This window comes from Salvia hispanica, chromosome 6 (genome assembly GCF_023119035.1).
Source record: "Salvia hispanica cultivar TCC Black 2014 chromosome 6, UniMelb_Shisp_WGS_1.0, whole genome shotgun sequence".
Lineage (NCBI taxonomy): Eukaryota > Viridiplantae > Streptophyta > Magnoliopsida > Lamiales > Lamiaceae > Salvia > Salvia hispanica.
Window position 1 is genome coordinate 15368490 of NC_062970.1, and position 24324 is coordinate 15392813.

The following is a 24324-nucleotide window of genomic DNA, read 5'->3' on the forward strand; positions in this document are numbered from 1 at the left end:
ATCTACAAGAAGCAAAGGAATACTCCAAAGACTAAGAGCAAAGTATTGCAGCGCATTAATGTTGTCGGAAACAAACCATGAGTCATTGAAGAATTTGACAACAACATCAAAGCATTATGAAGAATGTGGGAAAAACATGGACATAGATGTGGAAAAAAAATGATTGTAAACTTCAAGTGTTCTTGGACTATTGTAGAAAACTTCATTTAAATTCAATAGCCAGTTCTTATTTTACTTTTAATATCTTGTTCACTATATACTTCACTGTTGTACTCCATCCGTCCCCAATTAAGAGTCACACTTTGACCGGGCACGAGTTTTAAGAAGAAAAGTTGGTTGAAAAAGTTAGTGGAATGTGGGACCCATTTTTTTATATTGGTTTTATAATAAAATGTGAGTGAATTGAGTTAGTGGGATGTGGGAAACAGTACACTATAATCAATATTTACTTCACTATCAAGCATATCAATTATAATGTTGGGCTTGTAAGCAGTAAAACGAACACATATAAAGTGATGTATGTATATTGTACTTATAGTGAAGTATATTATGCATGCTTTATAATGTATAATGAGTATATAGTGATGTATGTTGTGCATATAGTGAAGTAAATTCTGCATGTCTTATAGTCTAATATTTTTTCATTTCTGTGAAGTATATTGAGCATATAGTGATGCATATAATATTTATAGTGAAATGTTGTTTATAGTGAATTAAATATGATGTTTGATATTTTAGTGAAGTACAGTGAACTATTTCTATCTTAAAGTGACCCATCTTCGATCATCTCATAATTCAATTCATGAGATGGTGAATTCAACTTTTGTGATGAAATATTGAATTAGTAGATCCTGAAATCGACAATTAATAATGGAGAAATGATCTTTTGAGATGATATACAGATATAGTAGATTGCGAAATCCACAAGTGAGATAGAGAAATCAACTCTTGCAATGAAGATTTTGCAATTAACAATGGAGATTGCTGAGCGTAAGCGTAAACGATGAAGATTGCAACAAATTAGCATGAGTCTTGCTACGTCTTGTTGACGCGATGGAATTTCTCGATCAAGAGAGGAGTTCTACTGTTGTTACGACGTTGCTCCAGATCGACGGCGTCGGAGACACCTCTTAGTGGCCGGCGGTGATGGATGAGAGAGATATGAAGTTGCAGGAGGCGGAAGAGGAGCAGGAGGAGGCGAAGGCACAAGCATGGAGGTCTGTCGGTGCTGCGAGCGGTGGCGGAGCGGAGAAGAGTGTCGCTGAGTTTGATTTTGCGTGAGCAATTCTGGGTAAGATTGAATGACTCCACCACAAAATTTGGTTTCCAATAATGCCCTTATTCTATTTTTGTTAATTAAATATGAAAGGTTTGTTGCCTTTATTTTTAGCCTTTGGATTGACATATTGTATGATTGAGATTTATTCTTTAGTTATACACTTAAAATTAGTTAGATCTTGATACCTTTTATATATATATATATATATATATATATGTATAGGGTTTTGATCTATAAAGACCAGATTTAAATACAGAAATGCAGAACACGGTCATACGTAAGGCATTTTTAGGTCATAGTTAGTTTATTTTTAGGTCATGCTAACAAAGCATGACCTAAAATGATCTTAACATGACATAAACCCAAATCTTATAATATGACCTAAAACTACTTAATTATGACCTTCCGTGTTTTGGGTTAATTATTGACCATTAGATCATCTAATCATAGGGCCAAGATTTGGGCTGCATTTCTAAATTTAAACACATACTTGTTTTGATCATCTCCCTATATAGGATATATATATATATATATATATATATATATATATATATATATATATATATATATATATGGCCTACATTCTCTTTTACTTTTTCTATCCCTTTTCTACTACTAGTATTTCTTAAAACTAAAGCCCTTTTACTTTTTCTATCCCTTTTCTACTACTAGTATTTCTTAAAACTAAAGCCCAGTCAAACGGACTCCATTAACCGTGGATGGACGGATAAAGTAGTTAATAGAGAAGAACCTTTGCGAGTTAAACCTTAGTCTTATCCTAAAAGACGAAAAATTATGTTATTTAATAATCTCTTGGGTGGTCATTATTTACTACCAACTTTTCTCGATTATGTGTGATTAATTTAATGGCAGAAGGGAATCAAATAGAGATTAATAGTGTTGATCTGTCAATTTGGAGAGGCACACGTAGCAAGCTTCTAGAACATGATCATTCCGCAATATCCGAGATTGTGTTATATTACTCGCACGTTTTGAAGTTTAATTAAAAATTAAAAATTATACTTAATTTCTGGCATACACATTATACAACCAGGACAAATGATTTCTTGCAATTATAAAAGATGAGTAATAAAACACTTGATCTAGTTTGATGCCCATGTGTACCAGGTTCAAGTATTTACTTCTCGTCTATTGCTTAATATAATAACTTAAGAACGTTTCTTCTTTTGCGTTATATAAACCTTTGCGAACCACATGGCCAGTGTGGAAGGCCCTATACCGTCCGAAACATATAGCACAGATCCAGTAGCAGACGCAGAAATAAACGTAAGGGCTAAATTCTAAAAATTTATTAAAAATAAATTTGTAGGTAATTTACGTATTATTAGGGCCTTTTATATAATATTCTCTCTCAAAAAAATTGACAAACTTGTAAATGACATGAGTTTTAATGTGCAATTATATTGGTAAAGTAAGAGAGAGATGAGAAAAAGTAAGACAAAGAGGAAAAAAATAGTAGAATGGGTGTTAGTGGATTATGAGATCCATATTATTAATGATGTGTGATTATTATTTGTTGTAAAACTTTTTATATTAGACTTTGTCAAATTTTAGAGAACTGCCCAAAATGATAAAACTACTCTATTTATTGTGATATAAAATATGAATAAATTTTAGAACTTTATAATAGACTAAAGTTTTAAAAAAATAAATTCATTAGGGGCTAAAGCCCCTCCCCATGTAGTTCCGCCAGTGCGCAGACCACATGATTCATTGCTGCAAACCACTTGACCTGTGTAGAAAAGTTATGTAGAACAGAAGACACAGACCGTGTGGATTATCGTACCAAACCACACAGTCCGCATTGAAATCATCCGGAGCAGATATCTCACAGCTTGGTGAGACAAAATTACTTTGAAAATGGAATTGCATTTCACATGAAAATTAAATGTCTAAGACTGTAAGGAATCCATTCTTTTTGTACTAGTTGTTTAGAGGAATTTAACTAATTTAATATATTCGATTTATGATTTATCTAGCTAGCGTCTAGTTTATTAAAGGTTTGCAATGATAAAAGTCAGTAAGTTCCATGACAAAACTGTCCATCTATACATAAATAATTGTTTGCAAAATAAACCAAGCGATCAAATAGGCAAAGAATTGAGTTAGAACAATAAAGTGATGGTATTTTGAATTTGACGACGAAGCACAACGCTTCACTTTCAATTAATTAGTTATACCTAGAAAACTAGTGCCATTAATTACATATTTTCTATTTCATAATTTAAGTTTAAGACTTAATATATATGAAGACAAACTTATCTTAAATACTAAATAGATAGAGAATAATTAAATTCATATTAATTATATTATACTACTATAATTATATAACAAGTTGGAGTTGGGAATATTGAATTTGCACGAGAATATGTTGGGAATATTGATGTATATCTGAAGGTGAAGATGGAGAAGGATTTGTTTCATTGGATGTCGATGATAATGATAAGGAAGAGGATGACTATGTTGAGGTTGATAAGGATCAAGGATGATATGATATATTAGAGTTAATATGCATTTTGATTATTGAGCTAAGACTTCAGTTATTAGATGTATTATGCAGTAATGGTTTATTTCTAAGATTTGAAGTATTATGTTTTTATCATTTTCTATTTTTTTGCCTTTTATAGTATTTACTTTTTTATTTATCTACCGCTATAACTGTAACAGCCCGCCCTTCTAGGGTACAATAAATACGGCGGCTGCTACCAAACGGACTCTAAGGAAGTAAACATAGGCTAGGGTTTTATTTAAAGAGTGTTGACCAAAGCATTTAATGGAAACATCAGAGCAATAAAGCAACAACTTATCCTAGAAGCTTGAATAAGAAAGAGAAAGGGGTTCTTAAATAACGATCAAAATCTCAAGAGTACGACATAATATCCAAGATAAGAATCACAAGAAAAGGGCTAAGGCCTCAAATCGAAGGCAAGATGCAAATATCCCAAAAACAAATCCTAAAGTGTATCAAAATTCAGCGGAAGACGACCAAGAGAAAGAGTAGCTATGTATGAGGACACAACTACGCTTGAAGTTCAAAATATCCATCTTAATTAGTTATCATGCTCAACACCCGCCACCAATCGTCATCGTTCAACCTGCACATAAGGAAAACACATGCAGGGCTGAGTATTTTGAAATACTCAGTGAGCTCATTGCCAAAACATTTTATAAGTTATGCCACCCTTACCAAGTGAACTCGAGTTTTAAGCAGTTATAAGAGAAATATCACGAGTATCACAAAATATATTTTCCATAGACTGGCCAGTCAAAATAACTCTCCATTTTCTCATAAGTTTCCACAATCACAATTACAATATTTCCATGGTGCGACGAAAGTGTGGCCACACTTTTCGCCCACGAGACCGGCCGACTAGCAAGGACGGCTCCCGATCCCATCGTGTACACAGCCTGGTAGGGTTTGCGGCCCATACTCAGACCCGAATTCGTATAATCACATTCATAGCCCTATAGCCCAATGGAGCGAACTCACAAACTAGGCATCAGGCACACAATATCACAATAAAGCAAACATAGGCATGACATAACAGTTAAACCACCCTTATAACACCAATCAATATTTTTTACAAAATAAAAGAGAGTTTTAAGAGTAAAGCCCACCTCGACTGCTTAGATTTCAAGTAGTTTCGCTTTTCCGTTATCCGGCTTCGCAACCAAAGTTTCACCTTTTAATCACATAGGCACATATCACAAATTAAGTTCAACACTACTCTTACTCATGCATGTCTCAATACTTTTCCCTTTTCCCATCGATTTATCTTATCAATACTAATCAATCAAGATCATGTTTATCACACAAGTTCCATTAGCATCTCCAAAACTAGATCTAACATCAACATGTGTCACACAAGAATATTTAGCCATCAAACACGCACTACACAAACACAATACACACACATACACGACACACACACGCACGCACGCCACACACACACGCCACACACACATGTAACATATTCCCATATCCCCTTGTCCCACTTTCACTCAACCAAGATGCATGAGGGTTCAAGAAGACCGATTAATCGGTTAAAAAGAAGAGGAGTGGAGTAGAAACGAAGAAGATGAATATAAAATACTTTGTGAGAAAAACGATCGGTAGGAATTAAGTATTAGACTTGGTTCTTCAAGATTCTTGGATCAAACTTCCAATTCTTCTCAAAGGTTGAAGGATTATTGAAGAAAAAAAAGAAGAGAATTGAGAGAGTAAGGGGAAGAGGGAGGGGGCGTGTACTTAGGGTGGAGGGCGAAAATATGGGGGCTAGGGTTAGGGGTTTTGGCTCTTATTTATAGAGTCCAATAAGATCTTTAGAATATTTGGTAAGATTTTATTCTCCACAATTAAATAATCAATATTATAGAGTAGGGAAGAAGAAATACCAAAATAAGCTCTAGGGTTCCAAGGCATGTAGGTTTCGAAAATTAGGCTTTTTAATTAGCCAAGATTTTGTTTTGGTATATTTTACGGAGTAGAATAAAATATCACGGAGCAAAAATAAAAATAAGAATTCTCCCAACTTGGAGTTAAAAGAGGCGTCCCCTATGCCTTTTAAATAAGGCATGGATTTTTAATATTGACTAGAATGAGATAAGGCAAGATCTCTTGAAGTATGGAAAGACTTGGTAGAATATTTAAATTCTAAGTATGGAAGGAAATCAAATAAGGGATTAACTAAAATAAAAATCATACTCCCTTCCTTATATTGGTGATTTTCGAAAATCACTAGGCACAAAGGGGTGTCGATTTTTCCTCTTTAAAATAAGGAATAATTGGGTTCTTGGATTTAATTTGGATAAATCCCAATAATTAAATTAAATCCGGAAAAATAGAATTCTTTCTCCAAAAATCAGGAGGGTTCGAAAATCATGAGAATTAGGTGGCTAATATTTATGGAAATTTTTCTCTAATATTCTCACTCACCTTTAAACAATTATTTCACCTCATAATTTAATAAATCACATGCCACATCACATAGTCAACAAATTTGATTTTTCAAACATCCCGGTCAAAGAAACTCATGCAATAAATTCACTTATCAAATAATTCACATCTTCCACGTCATTAATAATAAATTTTAGGGCTCTAAAATTAGGGTTCTAAATTCCGAGATGTTACAATAACTTTGTGGCGCTGCCATTTATAACATTGATTAGTTCCACACTTTGATGTGTTGATGATATGGGTCATACATGAATTGACAGGGCAGGTATGAGATCATCTCTTTATCAGGTTGGTTCCAACATGAGAGACCGATGGAAAAGTATTGGGTGGTGGGGTTGTTGGAGTGCTTAAAGCTGTATCGCCCATTCAGGTTTATCATCTTCTACCATCTGTCTTGCATTTCCTCGTCGATGAAATCACATTTTTCCATTTTCAGGAGCTTCATTGCTGAAGGGAAAAAGCAGGCCGTCATCCAATAATAGTCCAGCTCCGAATATGTTGAATTTTGGTTCAAGTGATTCTGCTAAGGACAATGGCGATAGCTCTCTGGCTCCTGGGTCAGGAGGTATGGTAATGCTGGTGGGCATCAAGTGCCCATGTATTCGAACATGGGTTGCCCAAACTCCAATAAAATGGGCTGGCTGGAAACGCTGATAGAGAGATGCTTTAATTTACTTGTTTTTTCTCATCTATGTTAGTAGCTTAATTTAATACACTTTACTTTTCTCATTCGGATGTGATGCGTGTGATTTCTTGCTAATGACTTTGCTGAAATAATTAGCATTCTTTTTCTCATTATTATTATTAGTAGTAGTAGTAGTATCCACTTGCATGATCCATTTATTTTTTATTACAAACTTCATCTTCTCAATTAATTAATTGAAAAGAGAAACAATATCGTTACATGGACTTTTAAAGGGTTAAGACAACTAAAAACATAACATTGACTACTTTTGAAATAAAAATAACACATGCACTAACGTTGATCAGATCACTCTTTAGATTTACATTACCAAGAATGGGGTGAGAAAAAAAACCGAAAACTGAATATCCGAATCGAATCAAATCGAAATTTTGAAATTCAGTTCGGTTTTTTTCGTTTTTCGGTTCGGTTCGGTTTTAAAAGTACAAATATTTTGGTTTTTCGGTTCGGTTCGGTTCGGGCAAAAAAAATAATCGAAAAATCGAATTATATTTTAATATTATATATATTTATTCTATTAATTTAATATATTATATCATATATATAATATATATTCTTTTAATATATCTATACAATATATAAAAGGGGAGTTTTGGAGGTATTCAGGGAAATAAGAGAAATTTTGGGGATATTTTTAGGGAATCCCATTTAAAATAAATATTTAAATGAATTAAAAATATAAAATTTAAATGTGTGTGATTGGGAGGTTAGGCAAAAACGTGTGAATTAAAATATATACTCCAATATTTTAGCATATAAAATTATAGGAATGCTTCCACGTATACTAAATAATATATTTCCTACCATCAAAATAATACTACCATTTAAAAGTGTGATTAAGTGTTAAATTAAAATTATATCATCTATATGTGATTATATTAAATTAAATATTTATAATTTAAAGGCCATTAAATATGTGATTAAGTGGAGTGAGCGGGAGGTTTTTAGCTTTAATTTTAAATATTATAAGTTTTGGATATAAATTAAAATATTTGTAAATTTTGGATGACAATTATTGAATATTACAAAATTTTCCCTTCAATTTGTTTTTTTAACTGCCCACTATAACTTAAAAGCATGTAACATCCGGTTGTGGTGGGGGGAATCATTAAAAATTAAATATATTATCTTAATTTTGCATCACATTCATATAGATTATTAATCATGTGTTTACGGATTACAACCGCAGGATAATGAAAGTTGATTTAGCATTTCCTGATGTTTTAGAAGAGATGTTTTAGAAGAGAAGCTAAAGATCTCATTAGCAGGTAGTTTTCCTTCTCACTTTCACATAGGGTGCATGACGATTTCTTTACTTTTCTTCGCTTCTTGATTGCGCGGCCTTTTTGTGCAGCTAATCGTGAAGGATTCGTCGAGAAGGCTGTCCCCGAGAAGATCATCAGACATGCTTGGACCGTGAAGAATGCCGAACCTTTGGGTACTGTCCAAATTAGCCTATGATATTTTTCATGTATGTTATACTTATATAATTTATAATCTCAACTTAATCTTTCAAGCGTGCATCGCACGGACTTAAGAGTATAAATAAGTTCTATAAAACTTATGAGTAATTACTCTTTTGTTTAATGTATTTTTGTAATGGTTTTTGATTTCCTATGATTTAACATTGGAAAAATTATATTTTGTGATAATTGTTTCATGAGGTTTTACTATGTCATTTAAATTTGGTTTAAACGTTTGATTAGAATTGCAAATAAAAATATCTTTTATCCTTTCATCGAATGCATATGGTGTGAATTGTTCGATTGTGTACTTATATAGGTCTCATCGTATACTTTGCTCCACGGATGATTGTTTCAATACATATTGATTATTAATTTTGTGCATTGCAAATTGATTTTGTTCCTTATTTTATTGTAGTTTTAGGGGAGACGGACGGCTTTAAAGATGATAAACGAGTTATTTTACCTATGAGTTATGTTGAAGAGTGACGAATTGTGAAGAATTGAAGGTTTTAGTTTATAATGATGAAATTGATTTTAATTTTAAAGTTAATGTAGTGTATAAAGAAGTTTTAAAAATGATGAGTAATTATCCATTGTGTTTAATTCTTTATTGTGATAGATTTGTATCTTCCTACTACACGACTTAATGTTTAAACATTATACTCCCCCGTCCCAATAAATATGAAACATTTGGTTTCCGGCACAGGATTTTATGCAGTGTTGTTTTGTGAGTTAATGAAGAGAGAGTAAAGTAAGAGAGAAGGAAAAGTAGAGAGAGTGATGTTTCCATTTTAGGAAACGTTTCATTTTTAGTGGGACAACCCAAAAAGGAAAACGTTGCATTTCTAATGGGACGGAGGGAGTATTATGTAATTTGTTTCAAATTTATTATGCTTCAATGTTGATTTGTATATACTATTTTTTATCCTCATATAACTAAAATTGTTACTCATATTGTTTATTGATAATATTAATTCTAACTTTGTTTAATTAATTTAAAATTGAAAATTAATGTTTTAAAAATATATTAATTTGTGCATAGCAAAGGAGTGATACTAGTTTTATATAATATGTATTATATATATTCTATTAATTTTATATTATATATTCCCTCCGTCCCGGCTAAGATGACACATTGCTTAGCCGACACGGGGTTTTAGGAATTATTGGTTAAAGTGTTTAAATAGAGAGAGAAAAGGTGGGTGTAAGTATTAAAGTAGAGAGATAAAGAAAGATGGATATTTTAATATGAGTGAGAAAAAGTGGTTGAGTGTATTAATTGGAGAGAGAAAATTTCTAAAAAAGGAAATGTGTCATCTTAGTTGGGACAAACTAAAAACGAAAACGTGTCATCATCGTCGCAGTCGACAACTAGGAGTGTTTCTAAAGTTCCGATTTTTGGTAAGATCCACTTTTGTACCGTCAATTTTCGGCATTAATATTTGTTCGATTTTTGTAGCAATTTTGTAGCACAATTTTGTAGCACAACCCCACATTAATATTTGTCCGCAGCACAACCCCACATAGTCGACGGTTCACAATTTTGTAGCAACCAATTTTATGTTTTGCACAAATATTTGTTCGATTTTTTATAGTAAAAATCATGAATTGGTGTTCATTTGTTTTAGGTTTTTGACCATTAATGAAGTTTTTAGTTGATTACTGATTTAGATTTGTGTTTTGTTCGATTTTGTTGAGGAAACCTTACTGATATTGGGTTGTGGTTGATTGAACTAAACAATTTCACAATTTTGCACAAACGTTTGATCGATATTTTCTGTAATTCATGAAATGTTGTTCACTTGTTTTATAATTCTGTCCATGATTGAATTTTTTAGTTATTACTGTTTTATATTAGTGTTTTGGTCGATTTTGTTGACAACATCTTACAGCATTATATATACAGTTTGGTACATTATTGATCTTTTACGGTTTGATATCCATATCTATTTTTCTTGTTGCATCTACAAAGTATGCATTATTGATAAGTCGTATTCTAAGTCTTGGTTACTGGTCAGTATGTCGTGAAATGCATGTATTATCTGCAAAACAGTTGCTCAAGTGTGCAGGATTAAAGGATCCAAGTCAGTAGGAGACGATTCAGGTGACGCAAGTGAAAAGGGCACTAGAAGGGTGCAATACTGACCAGGATGCATGCCAGAGAAAAGGCTCGAGTTGGAGAAGAAGGATAGCTGGGATGATCATTAACAAGGGCATAAAAGTCAAAACTTGAAGGAAGTCTACCCTAAAAGCAAGGGCAAGCCTCCCTATAAAAGAAGCCACTTGGAGAGAGAGAAGAGTACGCCTTTAGAGTTCGGCCTTTAGTTCTCGGTTCAAAAATACACTTAGTAGAATTCTCTCTAGAAGATCAGTTCCTTCAGCATTGTCCAATCTCTCGTTCCTTGCCACAACCATGATCACTTGACGTCCAAGAGTCTGCCGGAGAAGTCATCGATCTACCGTTCCAGCCAGTTATCGTAGTAGTATAGCAGTATCATCGCCCGAAGTGGCCAAACAATCGTTACTTTGCTTTCTAGTTTAATCTCTACTTGCTTTCGTCGTTGGTTTTGTTGCAAACACTCATCGTTGTTGCCTTTTGAAGTACTTGTGAAGTTCCAACGCTTAAATTATGAAGTTTCTATTTCGTATGTCGCTTTGGTTCGAGTTTGCTTCATTCTACCTAGGAAAATTAGATCTAGTTGTTGCTTTTAATTTCTAAGTGTTTTCTTACATGGAGTTGTCGATCTAAAGTTGTAGTTATGTTTTAGTCTAATCTTCGTGCTTGAGTCTTCGTTCTGCATTATAATCACCGCCTTGCATGTCAGTCAGTAGAAGTAAAATTGCAGTTTCACCGTTTATTTTAAGTTGAGCATTTTAATCAATGGATCTTGAGTTTGAGGTTATGAATCTGAGTTTAGTTATGGTGTTTGTGTTCATATGATTTTTGTCAATACTTGGTGAAGAAGAAAACGTCAAAATCAACTTTAGTTTGGACCACTTTTACTTTTAAGTTACTTTTGCTTTTGTTCCCTACTTTTCAGTTGTACTATCCAGACCTGTCAGAGAGCCACCACCACCAGATATACCTTGTTGTCTAATTTTCCTTTTTTAGTAACTGTCTACTTTCCATATGCCTCTGAGACACCTTGTCCCCTATTTTCACGAACACCACCATATGCCTGTTATTTTCACAACCACTAGTCAGTAGAGTGCCTCCTTTATTTCTTGCCTAGGTAAAATCTCAACCCAAGCGTGGTAGTTAACCAAAAACACCCAGGAAAGTCACCGCAGTTATCTAAACGTGTCCATCCTTGTGGGATTCGACCCTTACCTCCATTATACTAATCAGTAGAAGTGGGTTGAGGAAACTTGTTTGAAGCCAGGTCCCGATTGTCGTACCAACGACTCAGCTGGGTCGGGAATCTCTTCCTGATCAGTTGGATACACTCCAAATTACATACGTTAACCGAGAGAAAAACCTGAAAAAGACAACCTTCAATTATATAAAGTTGTTGGTACATTATTGATATGTTTGTAGTTAATAACTGGTTTACAATTGTGTATTGGGCCGATTTTGATTTTTGGTTCGTCTCACAGATCCAGAATGACGAAAAGAGTCAAGCCTTTCAAAAGCCAACCCACCCAGACTGCAGGTCAGCAGTCTCTTGCATTTGCCTTTATATTTCTTGGAGTATTTGTACATTATTGTAGGGAGTGGTGTACATTATGATTTTTGTTTGAAGTTACGTCACTCTGTTTCCTAAAATGACTTTAATTGAATGAATGTTATATTCATTCGTGTATTATTTGCTGCAATTTTTACATTATTGTACATTATGTTTTTTGTTTGAAGTTACATCAATTGGTTTCGTAAACTGTCTGTAATTAAGTGAATGTTGTATTCATTCGTGCATTATTTGTTGTCATTTGTACATTATTGTAGGGAGTGGTGTACATTATGTTTTTTGTGTTCGCCGCCGCCGTATCCTTCGACAATTGTCCTTCTCATTTTCTTTCTCGTTGGCTGCCTCTTCCCCAGCTCAAACAAGGTAAACATTTTGCCTGTTTTCTCTTGGATTATACATTTATACTTGGTATTATCAATATGCTAAACCCTGGGTAACCAAGAATTCGAATCCTAAACTTGAATTGGTAGGAAAAATATGATAAATTTCACCGAGAATTTCTCTATTTCTTCAAAATTATTTTCTTAGTAGTGGACACAGATCATCAGTTTGATAGTAGATTTTTGATCTGTGATAGTATATGAAAGCTAAAGAAAAGTTATCTTATTAGTATTGACTTCACTTTGCTTTGATTTATAAATGATATTATAATCTATACTATGAAAGGGGAGTTTTGGAGGAGTTTTAGAGAATTTATTTGTTATTTAATTTTAAAAATTATATTACATTAAAAATATTGAATTATAAAAGTCTATATGGAGTGAGTGGGAAGTTTTACCATGAAGGTGAGTGAGTGGGAGGTTATAAACGTTAGATTAAAAGCTAAAATAACACGCCTTCTTCATTTTCTTTACCATTTACTTCAAATCCAACTCCACTAATAAATAAATAAATAACAATTGCTTTCCCTCCAAATTCAGCCTCAATAAATCAATTGAGAAATATTGATAATATTTGATTTTTGTTGTTATAGGTATATTTTATGCGAACCCACGACTTCAGTAAGATAGATGGGGTCGTCATCATCGTTGACGTTGGTGTCCCAATTACCAACGTGCTAAGGAATTCAGGTCTGAAATCTGATGGTTGTAGATTTTTTTTTTACTTTTATTTGTGGATCCATTGGAGTACTTACTGTCAAATAAATATGCAATTGTAGATTTGTTCCTTATTTTATTGTAGTTTTAGGTGGGACAGACAACTTAAAGATGACAAACTTTAAAGATGACAAACGAGTTATTTTACCTATGAGTTCTGTTGAAGAGTGTGAAAATTGAAGGTTTTAGTTTATAATGATGAGGTTGATTTTAATTTTAAAGTTAATATAGTGTATAAAGAAGTTTTAAAAATGATAAGTTTAATTCTTTATTGTGTTAAATTCTTTGTTATGATAGATTTTTATCTTCATACTCCATGATTTAATGTTTAAACAATATATTATGTGATTCGTTTCGAATTTATTATGCTGCAATGTTGATTTGTATAGGATTTTGATTCTCATATAATTAAAGTTGTTACTTATATTGTTCACTGTTAATATTGATTCTAATTTTATTTAATTAATTTAAAATTTAAAATTATTATTTTAAAAATATACTATTAATCTATGCTATGCATATACGTGATACTAGTTTAATATAGAATTTGTGACTCTTTAAATCTCTTAATTTTTTAATCTTAGTAATTGCAAAGTAGTTAAATTTATTATATACAACTGTTTACTATTTTAAATAAGCAATTTATGCCTTTGATTATATTTTTTGCTAATATTTTAGTTTCTTAATTGATTTATGCCCTCCTATGTTTCACTCTGCACCGCCTCTCCTCAGCTCTCTAACTTCAAATTCCCCATCTCTCGCTTATAATTTTATCTTGAACCAAATTCCAACATTATGAGGGAAATCGTCACTATCCAAGCTGGCAACTATGCAAATTTTGTGGGCTCGCACTTCTGGAATTTCCAGGTACCATTTTTTTTTCTCGTTTCAAATAGCTTCACATGTTCAATTGTATATATAATTTCATTGACAGAGTCTTGTTAGAATTACTACTAGTAATTAAGCCTTTTATAATTGCAAAATGATACTTTGCTTCATTCGTGGAAGGACGAGTTGCTTGGACTGGCCGACAGCACAGAGAGTGATCACATATTCAAAAGCCATGCTCTTAACATGGATGTTCTTTATCGTCCTGGTGAAACTCACCAGGTTCATCTTTTTTTCACTCAAATGTTTCATTTTCGTTGTTTCATCTGTGGTTTTGTTAGCCATTGTTCTGTTTGTGAAAATTTTCTTGTCTAGGGCATTTTCACTTACACCCCTCGACTGCTTTCCATGAGCCTTCAAGTTATTTATGTCATTCCAAAATTATTACTAGAAACTCATTGTTTGGCACTTGACTGGCATTGCTAAAGGATTTTATCTCTGTGTTGCGGAAATGATTTGTTCGTTTTATTAAATGGAATAGGGATTTTTGCAATCATGTTGGTCAATTCTTTTTTCTTAGAAAATGGATTACTTTATCTTATGGGATTGATACTGATGCAGGATCCCTAGGATCAATGAGTTCGCGTGGAACCTTGTACATAGAGATTCAAGATGCCCAACTTGGTAGTTTAACATGGTGAGACTTTGTTTTCCTTTCAAGTTAATGTCATAATTTTTCCTTGAATTAAGATACAAGATTGATCTCATGCTCTGGCTTCCAAACTCTATTTAATACTCCCTCCGTCCCGGCTAAGATGACACATTGCTTAGCCGGCACGAGATTTTAGGAGTTATTGGTTAAAGTGTTTAATTGGAGAGAGAGAAGGTGAATGTAAGTATTAAAGTAGAGAGATAAAGAAAGATGGATATTTTAATAGGAGTGAGAAAAAGTGGTTGAGTGTATTAATTGGAGAGATAAAGTTATCAAAAAAGGAAATGTGTCATCTTAGTTGGGACAAACTAAAAAGGAAAACGTGTCATCTTAAGCGGGACGGAGGGAGTAGTATTATAGTGTAATTACATATGTTATCTTTATAAGTTATCTGTGTTTTGTTTTAAAAGCATATGTTAAATAGCTCCAGACAATTTGTTTAGGACAGGTCCTGTAACAACTCAAACATCTCAACCCTCACAGAAGAACTTGTTCTTGCAAAGCTTGGACTGGGAAGAGAATTCAAATGTGGATAGGTCCGGAGCTTATGAAAATGAACAAAGTGAGGCTCGTGCTAAAATTCAAGATAAGGAAATTGTTGAGTCTCTAGAGAATGAAATTCAGTATTGGACGGACTTCTCAAAAGTTCATTATCACCCACAAAGTCTGTATGAATTATGTGGATTATGGACAGACAGTAAAGATTTTAACAATTATGGGATCGGGAGAGAGGCATTTTCTGGCGGTCTGCATGCTGAACAAGTCAATGACAGGCTTCGTTTCGTTTTTTTCTTGAAGAGTGTGACCATCCTCAGGTAGTTTCTACTGCACCATATCTCTAGTTACCTTTTCCTTTCTCTAGGAATTCTCGTATCTACAATTTCACCCTTTTGGATTTTCTTCACTAATATTCAAGATTTTTGCGAGTTTGCCAAAAGGTTGAAACAAATACACATATCTCATATATTCAACTGCGATGATTTTTGATAGAAGGGTTACCAAACGTTTGCTCCTTTAACCTTTAAGGTCTTCATTGAGCGGTTTTAGATAATCAACGGGAAGTAGTAGAGGCTCATTGTACAGCCAGTTTATTTATTCTGATGCCATACCTGCTTTCTATGGCTATTGAAATTTCTGTGTGACCTTATTTACACAGGGTATTCAATTTATTGTTGATGACTCTGGAGGATTTTCTGGTGTAGCAGGGGAGGTTTTAGAAATTATAGCAGATGATTATCCAAACATTCCAGTTCTACTGTACTCTATTCGCAGTCCTGACTCGTGTCTAGATCCCAGCCACCGCAAGCTGACAATAGCCCGTAGACTTCATAATGCAGTTTCATTTGCAAAGCAATCAGCTCTCTGTAAATTGATTGTACCCGTTGGTTTGCCATCCCTGAGTACAAGTAAGCATGCAATCATCTCAAGAGGCTTGCCTTTATTGGTTCGATGATTGTCTTTATCGCATAAGATAAATGAGATATAGTATCAAGTACACCATTATATGGATCTTTTCTAATTTCTGTATTAGGGGGTTTTTTTAACTCCCTTTTTCCCATTTGAAATGTCTCAATTCCCTTTTGGGATAAAATTTGTGGGCCCATATCTCTTTTTAACATTGAACATGCGGTGGGACACCACCCAATGTGTCCAAAATAAATGAGCAGTTTCAAATGGTATTATTGGAAGGGGGAGTATTATTTATCTAATGTCATCTCGTCCATTTGACTGTAACTTGCGTAAATCTTAATATCTATAGTTGCATATTCTAATTGCGTATGCTTTTTTTCCAATGACAAAGGTAAAATGTCCAAGTACCTTTATTTGGAAGATTGAAACCCTTACCACACCAGTGCTGTTTATGCATCTGCACTTCATTCTATCAGTCTCCCATTCAGAATGGAGCCACATGGGCCCAGTGCGCAAAACGGCTCAACATCTGGTACAGTAACTATGAATGACCTGATACAGATTTTAGCCGGACAGGGTCGTCAGAATATGGTCGCTGTTTTGGATGCTTCTATGCCCGCTCCTGCTTTGACAAGTACTATATTCTGGTTTCTATCTCACCCTTGTATTGACATTAATTTGCTGTTGTATATGAAACATCAAATCATGTATACTAGGTACCGGGTTCCAGCAACCTTTGTTGGAGACATTGCAGCCGCTGACCCCAGAAACCGCTGAAGATGTCGAAGACATGCAAGCTTTGGAGGCTATGATCATTCATGGAGCCTTTGCATCAGGTAATGTTTAGATCTTCCTTCATTTGTTAATTTTCTTTTAACTCATCGCCAAGCATTTTATGCAGTTTTTAGTAGTGAACAGTGAACACCATGTACAAAAGAACCCTATCATATCATCTCGAGTTTGCATTGATCTACAAAGATCATCCAAAACTCATGCATAGATTCAACTATATCCATACAATTATATCTCCAAAATGAGACAGATACATCCTTTTGTGTGTGTGTAATGGATGGAGATGTTCAATTCTTCTTCTTCTAAAGATGTTTGTTGTTAATGAAAGATGTATTTACAGTTCTGAGTACACTGGGGACTATATTAACACTAAATTATTCTTTTGTGTAAATTAATCTCAGGATTTGAAAGGGCTTCAGTTTGTGAAGTAACAGAAGCAGTGCAGGCTGCTTATACGAATGCAGTAAGAAGACCTAAGTTCTCTCATCTCTCAGTAGCTCAATGCCCTCTCCCCATACCATTGCCTTATCCTTCAATATTCGGGAAACTTGTTGGCGAACGTGGGGAGCTTTTCAATACACAAGTTTCGGATTCATCATCATCAAGAGGGTCGCTTGAAGTCCACTCGGTCCCAGTGGCAGCAAGACTACGGTCCAGCATTGCCATTTTGCCATTTCTGGAGAATCGACTGCAAAATCTTCGGAAGTTGGGGATTGCACGAGGGGCGCTGGGGTCAGAGATACTGGGAAGTTGGGGTTTCGGAAGAGATGATGTCGAAGACATAGGAGAGACGCTGTCTGATATGGTAACAAAACTCAATCCTATATCTGAAGCATCGTCAGATTCTGACTGATGGTATTTTGAATTTGACTACGAAGCTCAACGCTTCACTTTCAATTAATTAGTTATACCTAGAAAACTAGTGCCATTACATATTTTCTAGTATATTTCATAATTTAAGAATTAATATATATGAAGACAAATTTATCTTAAATAAATAGAGAATAATTTTGATAGATGAATCAATATGTAAAGTATTATTTATAAACGGATAATATTTGTATAATACACTCCCAATATCATCAAATTTTGTGATATGATTTTATATACGACACTTATAATAGTTACCCATCATCACAAGGGGTCATAACTGTGTTTAATGATATTTTTGAGTAGTAGAGTAGTTTCTTAAAAATTAAATAATGTTAAAGTGTTCAAAAAACAGAACCTTTGCTAGTGAACTAATTAAGTTTCTGTCAAAAAATATGATAATTTGTTTTTTTTAATCTCTTGGGCGCTCTTAGGTGACTGTCTTTCTCGGGAAAGAGAGACAAAAAATAATTTTTGGTGTTCAAATTTTGAGAGGCACACGTAGCAAACTTTTAAAACATGATCATCCCGCGATTTGAGTTATTGTGTTACATTATTTGCACTAGTTAAATATTAATTAAAAATTATGTTTTATTCAAACTAGAAGCGTGTACAATTAATCTACCCGCGTACAGCTACCACCGCAAAAAACACGTATGGTTATCGACACAAAAATTGAGATATAAGCGTTAGAAAATATTTAAGATGCAAAAGAAATGTTCTTAAATTAAAGATAAATTAATTTAACTTTTTAATTAAAGATAAATTAACTTAACTTTTTACTTATTACGATGTTCTCATTTGTTTCATCTAATTTTAGTCAAGGCACTATCATTTTTTGAAGATTGGTATTCCCTTCATCTCACTTAAGATGTTCATCTTTCTTTTTTTAGTTTATATTACTTAAGATGTCAATTTCCATATTTAGAAACAAATTCACCTTTCATTTCTTCTCATTAAAACACTCAACTACTTTTCATATCTCTACTTTATTACAATAAATATTTTTTTCTGAAACTCTGTGCCCTTCAAAATTATGAATATCTTGAATTAGACCAAGATAATAGTTAAATTAAAAATATAAATTGATATCTTTAATTACATTAAAAAATATATTTAATAATATTTTTGTTGTAGTGTGCGACCATGACAAGTGATTACTTGTAACAAAAAGAAGGAAAATGTTTTAGAGACATAATGTCTTCAAGTCATAATGCTATAATGGGGTTAAAATAGTCATTTTAGATTATTTTATATTTTTATTTAAATTTATGTTTTGTACATATACCATACTATCCTTATGCATATGAAACATTTATTCATATTTAAAAATTACTCACTTAAAAAAGTTGTGTATATTTATGGATGGCTTGATTTAAGCAAATATATACTCAAATCTTCTCACCAATCTCTCATATATTTCCAAACAGCTTATTAAGTAAGTATTAGTTTATTTAAATTCATTACATAAATATGCTTTTGAATTATTCTTTCTAACTTCACGTAATATTAGTTTATTTAAATTTAATATAATATAATGAATTAACCTTTATTTAAATAATACTCCCTCCGTCCCCCATTAGCAGTCACAGTTTGACCGGACACGGGTTTTAAGAAATGTAAAGAAAAGTTTGTTGAAAAAGTTAGTGGAATGTGGGACCAACTTTTTTATATTGGTTTTATAATAAAATGTGAGTGAAGTGAGTTAGTGGAATGTGGGACCTACTACCATTTATGGTAAAAATGAAGTGTGACTCTTATTTGGGGACGGACCGAAATGGAAAAGTGTGACTTTTAATCGGGGACGGAGGGAGTACTTTATACAATATTTTTAAAATTCTAAATTTATAGGTATTTAATAGATTTAAGGGAAATTGGTCTCTAAAATCATGAACTTTGTCTAAAATTTGGTATTTCCCATGAACTTTGAAATTGGTATATAATATCACGAACTTTGCATTTTGTTTGGTATTTCCCACGGCATGTCTATTACTATATTTGACTAACTTACGAGGCTTTTTCATCATACTTCACACAATTAAATCAACGTGATTTTCAACGTAACTTTTTATCCTACATGTTATGAACTTAAAAAGTGGTTCAAAATATTATAAAACATATCACGGTTGCCTACGTTAAATAAGATTTTGATGAAAATATCTTATTTGAGTGAGTTTGGGAAATACCAAACAAAATGCAAAGTTCGTGATATTATATACCAATTTCAAAGTTCATGGGAAATACCAAATTTTAGACAAAGTTCATGATTTTAGAGACCAATTTCCCGGGAAATTGGTCTCTAAAATCATGAACTTTGTCTAAAATTTGGTATTTCCCATGAACTTTGAAATTGGTATATAATATCACGAACTTTGCATTTTGTTTGGTATTTCCCACGGCATGTCTATTACTATATTTGACTAACTTACGAGGCTTTTTCATCATACTTCACACAATTAAATCAACGTGATTTTCAACGTAACTTTTTATCCTACATGTTATGAACTTAAAAAGTGGTTCAAAATATTATAAAACATATCACGGTTGCCTACGTTAAATAAGATTTTGATGAAAATATCTTATTTGAGTGAGTTTGGGAAATACCAAACAAAATGCAAAGTTCGTGATATTATATACCAATTTCAAAGTTTATGGGAAATACCAAATTTTAGGTAAAGTTCATGATTTTAGAGACCAATTTCCCTTAAATGTATAAGTTAACTTAACTAAGTCTAAGTCCTTGTTTTAGTAGACCGGTTGTGGGCGGCGTCCACTTTAAGGTAACACGGTCAGTCCTAAACAAAGAAAAAGAAGAATTTCACAACCTAGATGGAATTAGACTATCCATCGTGAAAGGTTGCAATGTCAGTCCGCATATTTCTAAGCCTTACTGAAATAGAGATGACATTGGTGTGGTAAAGCACTGAACGGATCTAACAGCAAGACTTGTCCTTGGGCTATCTACTGAAAGGCGAGGTCTTGATAAATATTTGTTTCTTAATCAATGTAGGTTAGCATTGAGCATACGGTATTGATTATGCATTACTTTGACTTATCAAATGGTGCGGGTTTTTCGTAACCCAATAATCCTGATATATTGGGTAGTGGTGATTAATATCTAGCGGTGCTAGGATTGCTATTATACTGAATCGTGCGCGAGGTGAGTCTCGTTTGATAATATCCTCAAGAGGAGCGCGAAACATGGTTTTATTATTCGGAACCTAGCTAGTTGGAGTTTGATCACTCTATGAATAATAAATAAGCGGTTTATGCTAAGTCCACTCTTGGAATTAATAAGAAATTAATTAATTAAGTCCATAGCAGACATTAATTAATTAATGGACATTTTTATCTTAAGCGCGAGAAATGAAAGTTAAAACGGAAACTCGGATTACTTATAATTACGGATTTGGATGGGGAGAGTTCAATATTACTTTTGTAGTAGCTGCTCGTAATATTCCAATTAAAGCTTATATCAAATTGTGGGTTCAATTTAATTAGTAAAAAGTAAATTGGATGAGCCCATATCCAAAACTAGGCCTGCCAAATTGGGTACCCACAGATACCCGATCCGAAATTTTTGGGTACCCGATCCCGAAATTCCCAAAATCCAATACCCAATACCCGACCCGAATTTTATTTCGGGTATCCGGATACCCGACTCGGGTATCCAGTCCCGAAAAATCGGGTATCCAGTCCCAATTGTTATTTTGAATTTTTTTTTTGAAAATAAACTACAAACTTTTATAATATATTTAATATTATTTAATTCAAATTTAATACAAAGTTGAAATACTAATATTCAAGTAAAAATAACTACAAACTTTTAGAAATACAAAATTCTTATAGTAGCTCGAATTTAAAAGAAAATAACTACAAACTTTGAAAAATACAAAATTCATAAGTTATACTCCCTCCGTCCCATAAAAGTTGAGACAAAACTTTTGGATACGGAGATTAAGAATTTATATTAAATAAATAGGAGAGATGAAAAAAGTAGAAAAGATAAGAGAGAGTAAAATAATTGATGGAATAAAGTAAGAGCGATTAGATGTTTTGTCTTTAGTTATAAAGGGAAATGACTCAACTTTATTGGGACGGACTAAAAAAGAATACGACTCAACTTTTATGGGACGGAGGGAGTACTACATATTGACATCTTTCATCCATCCACAATAAGTTAATAACCATCAAAATTCATAAGTTCAAACATTCATTCTTTAAAAATATCACAATTCAATAATTCATAAGAATCAAGATCTAACAATAATATCATCAAAAAATTCAAAATTATAAATATCACAAGTCAATGAAATTAAAATATAATTAAAAAATTAAATTACATATCTTACATGCTAACTATTAAGTATTAATTAAATTATAGTAAAGAAATTAAATTACATTTAATTATAATAAAAATATAATTTATAAATTAGAAAATAAATCGGATAAATCGGATAATTCGGGTATACCCGATCGGATATTGGGTAACCCGATACCCGATAATCCAAAATTCTCACTACCCGATCCCGATCCGATACCCGAAAAATTGGGTTTTGGGTATCCAATTATCCGACCTTTTCGGGTTTGGATATCGGGTATTGGATACCCGATATCCATTTTAACAGAGCCTATCCAAAACCTTCCATAGATCACTGTCTGGGCCCAAAAGGAACTTAATATAAATAGGAGAATAAAAGGAGACAGAAAAATAACACAACACATTATTTTTCTCTTAAAAATTTCGTCCCCTCCCCCTAATAGAATTTCTGTCTGCTTTATTTAAGTCCTAGTATTCCGGTGAGATCAGCCCACACTGATATTGGAGTACAGTTCGGGAACCAGAGAGAAGATCCGTGGTCTAGTATTCAAAGTGTCACGTGGAGAAGTCGCTAGTCATCATCAATTCTTTGTAGAATTAATTAGGTATTATTTCTGCTCTATAAAAAAACATGTTTTAGGCTTCAATATATTTAAAGCATGATTAATTCAAGTTGTGAGCATGATACATGTGAGAATTAAGCGAATAGATTTTGTCTAAATAATCTGCTAAATAGATCTGATTATTATGTGATTTATTTGTGCGATTAATAATTATTAAATTATGATAATCCGACGCGCGCTTCTGGTGCCAGTTCCTTCACTTATATCGAAAAATACCCTACTGGCGTACGACGCACTACTCACCAGCATATGAATTTAATATATTCAATCTATCTAGTGTTTATTTTATGGAGCCTCATTTGTTTTATTAGCTTTCCATTTTATAAATCATTTATTAATATTACGAAAGTCTCCATTGGCGTGCTATACTGCTCGTTATATCAAAAAGTATCCTACTGGTGTGCTACGCACTACTCACTAGCATATAATTTAATATATTCAATCTATCAAGTGTTTAATTATTTTATTAACGGTTTGCATTGTGAAGTTGCAACCAGGAAAATATAATCATTAATTTTTATGACTAATCGTAGAAATTAACATCAAAATAAAGTAATGGTATTATGTGTTTGTATTTGATGATGAATTGATCAAACGCTTCATTTTCAATCAACTGTACCTGAAAATTACTCCATATAATACCATCAGATAATGACATCAAGTTATTAATTATTTGTTTGTATGTAAATGTATTTGAGTTTTAAAATACGAGAGAAATAGGAACTGGTACTTATTTCCCTGAAGTTCTTTCTACTTTGAAAAAAAAAGTGAATTTTTATTGTGTCTTGGGCCAACCCCAAATAAACTGGTTAATTTGGGCTCCTGCCCAATAAAAAATAAAAGTGCTTTGTTCGGGCCCAGTTTTTATTTCGTTCGAGACCAATGGAATTAATTCTTGAAAATCACGATTTTCCTCTTCTTTTTCTTCACGTTTTTCCCAAATTTCCATCTTGATTTCTTGTCATAATTCCCTGCAATCAGTTCCAAAATTGAGACTCTCAATCTATGGTAATTATTCTGCAAATCAAACCAAACTTGGAGAGAAATTGTTTTAACCCAGCTCTATTATTTCACACACTCAACTACCTAAGTTTTCAAGAAGAAGCATAATCTGTTTTTCTCCCCAATTTTCAATTGCAGCAAAGGTATATTTTCAAGTCCCTCATCCCTTTTGCATTCATCATCATATTACAGTAATACATAATCATCGAACAACTCGAATTAAAGAATCGAATACAAGTTTATATTTACATCAATTACTACATTTTATCTATCTTTATTTTATTTTATTTTTGTTTTTTTAATGTAGGATGTTTTATTTTGTTTTTAGTAATTTTTTTTATATACTACATTGTCTTTAATTTACACGAACAATTAAAAGTGAAATATGTATAAAAATATACTACGATGTCTTTAATTTACACGAACAATTAAAAGTGAAATATGTATAAAAATAGTGATGATATGGAAATGAGATGAGCTCTGAAATAGGCTTTGAGATGAGCTTTCGTTGTTGCAGGGGAATAGGATTTGAGATAGACCTGCTATGGCAGTAAAAA

The 24324-nt window shown here is 32.9% G+C and overlaps 1 protein-coding gene across 1 annotated transcript; it reads left to right on the forward strand.

Moving 5' to 3' along the window:
• The first annotated feature begins 14000 nt into the window (after positions 1-14000).
• LOC125196941 (protein misato homolog 1-like) lies at positions 14001-17852 on the forward strand. The gene is given in 10 exon segments (XM_048095607.1): positions 14001-14076; positions 14218-14319; positions 14413-14456; positions 14657-14734; positions 15193-15526; positions 15529-15564; positions 15906-16155; positions 16551-16793; positions 16876-16995; positions 17353-17852. Coding segments are annotated over 10 exon segments (1731 nt in total). The 5' UTR covers positions 14001-14004; the 3' UTR covers positions 17805-17852.
• Positions 17853-24324: the final 6472 nt, after the last annotated feature.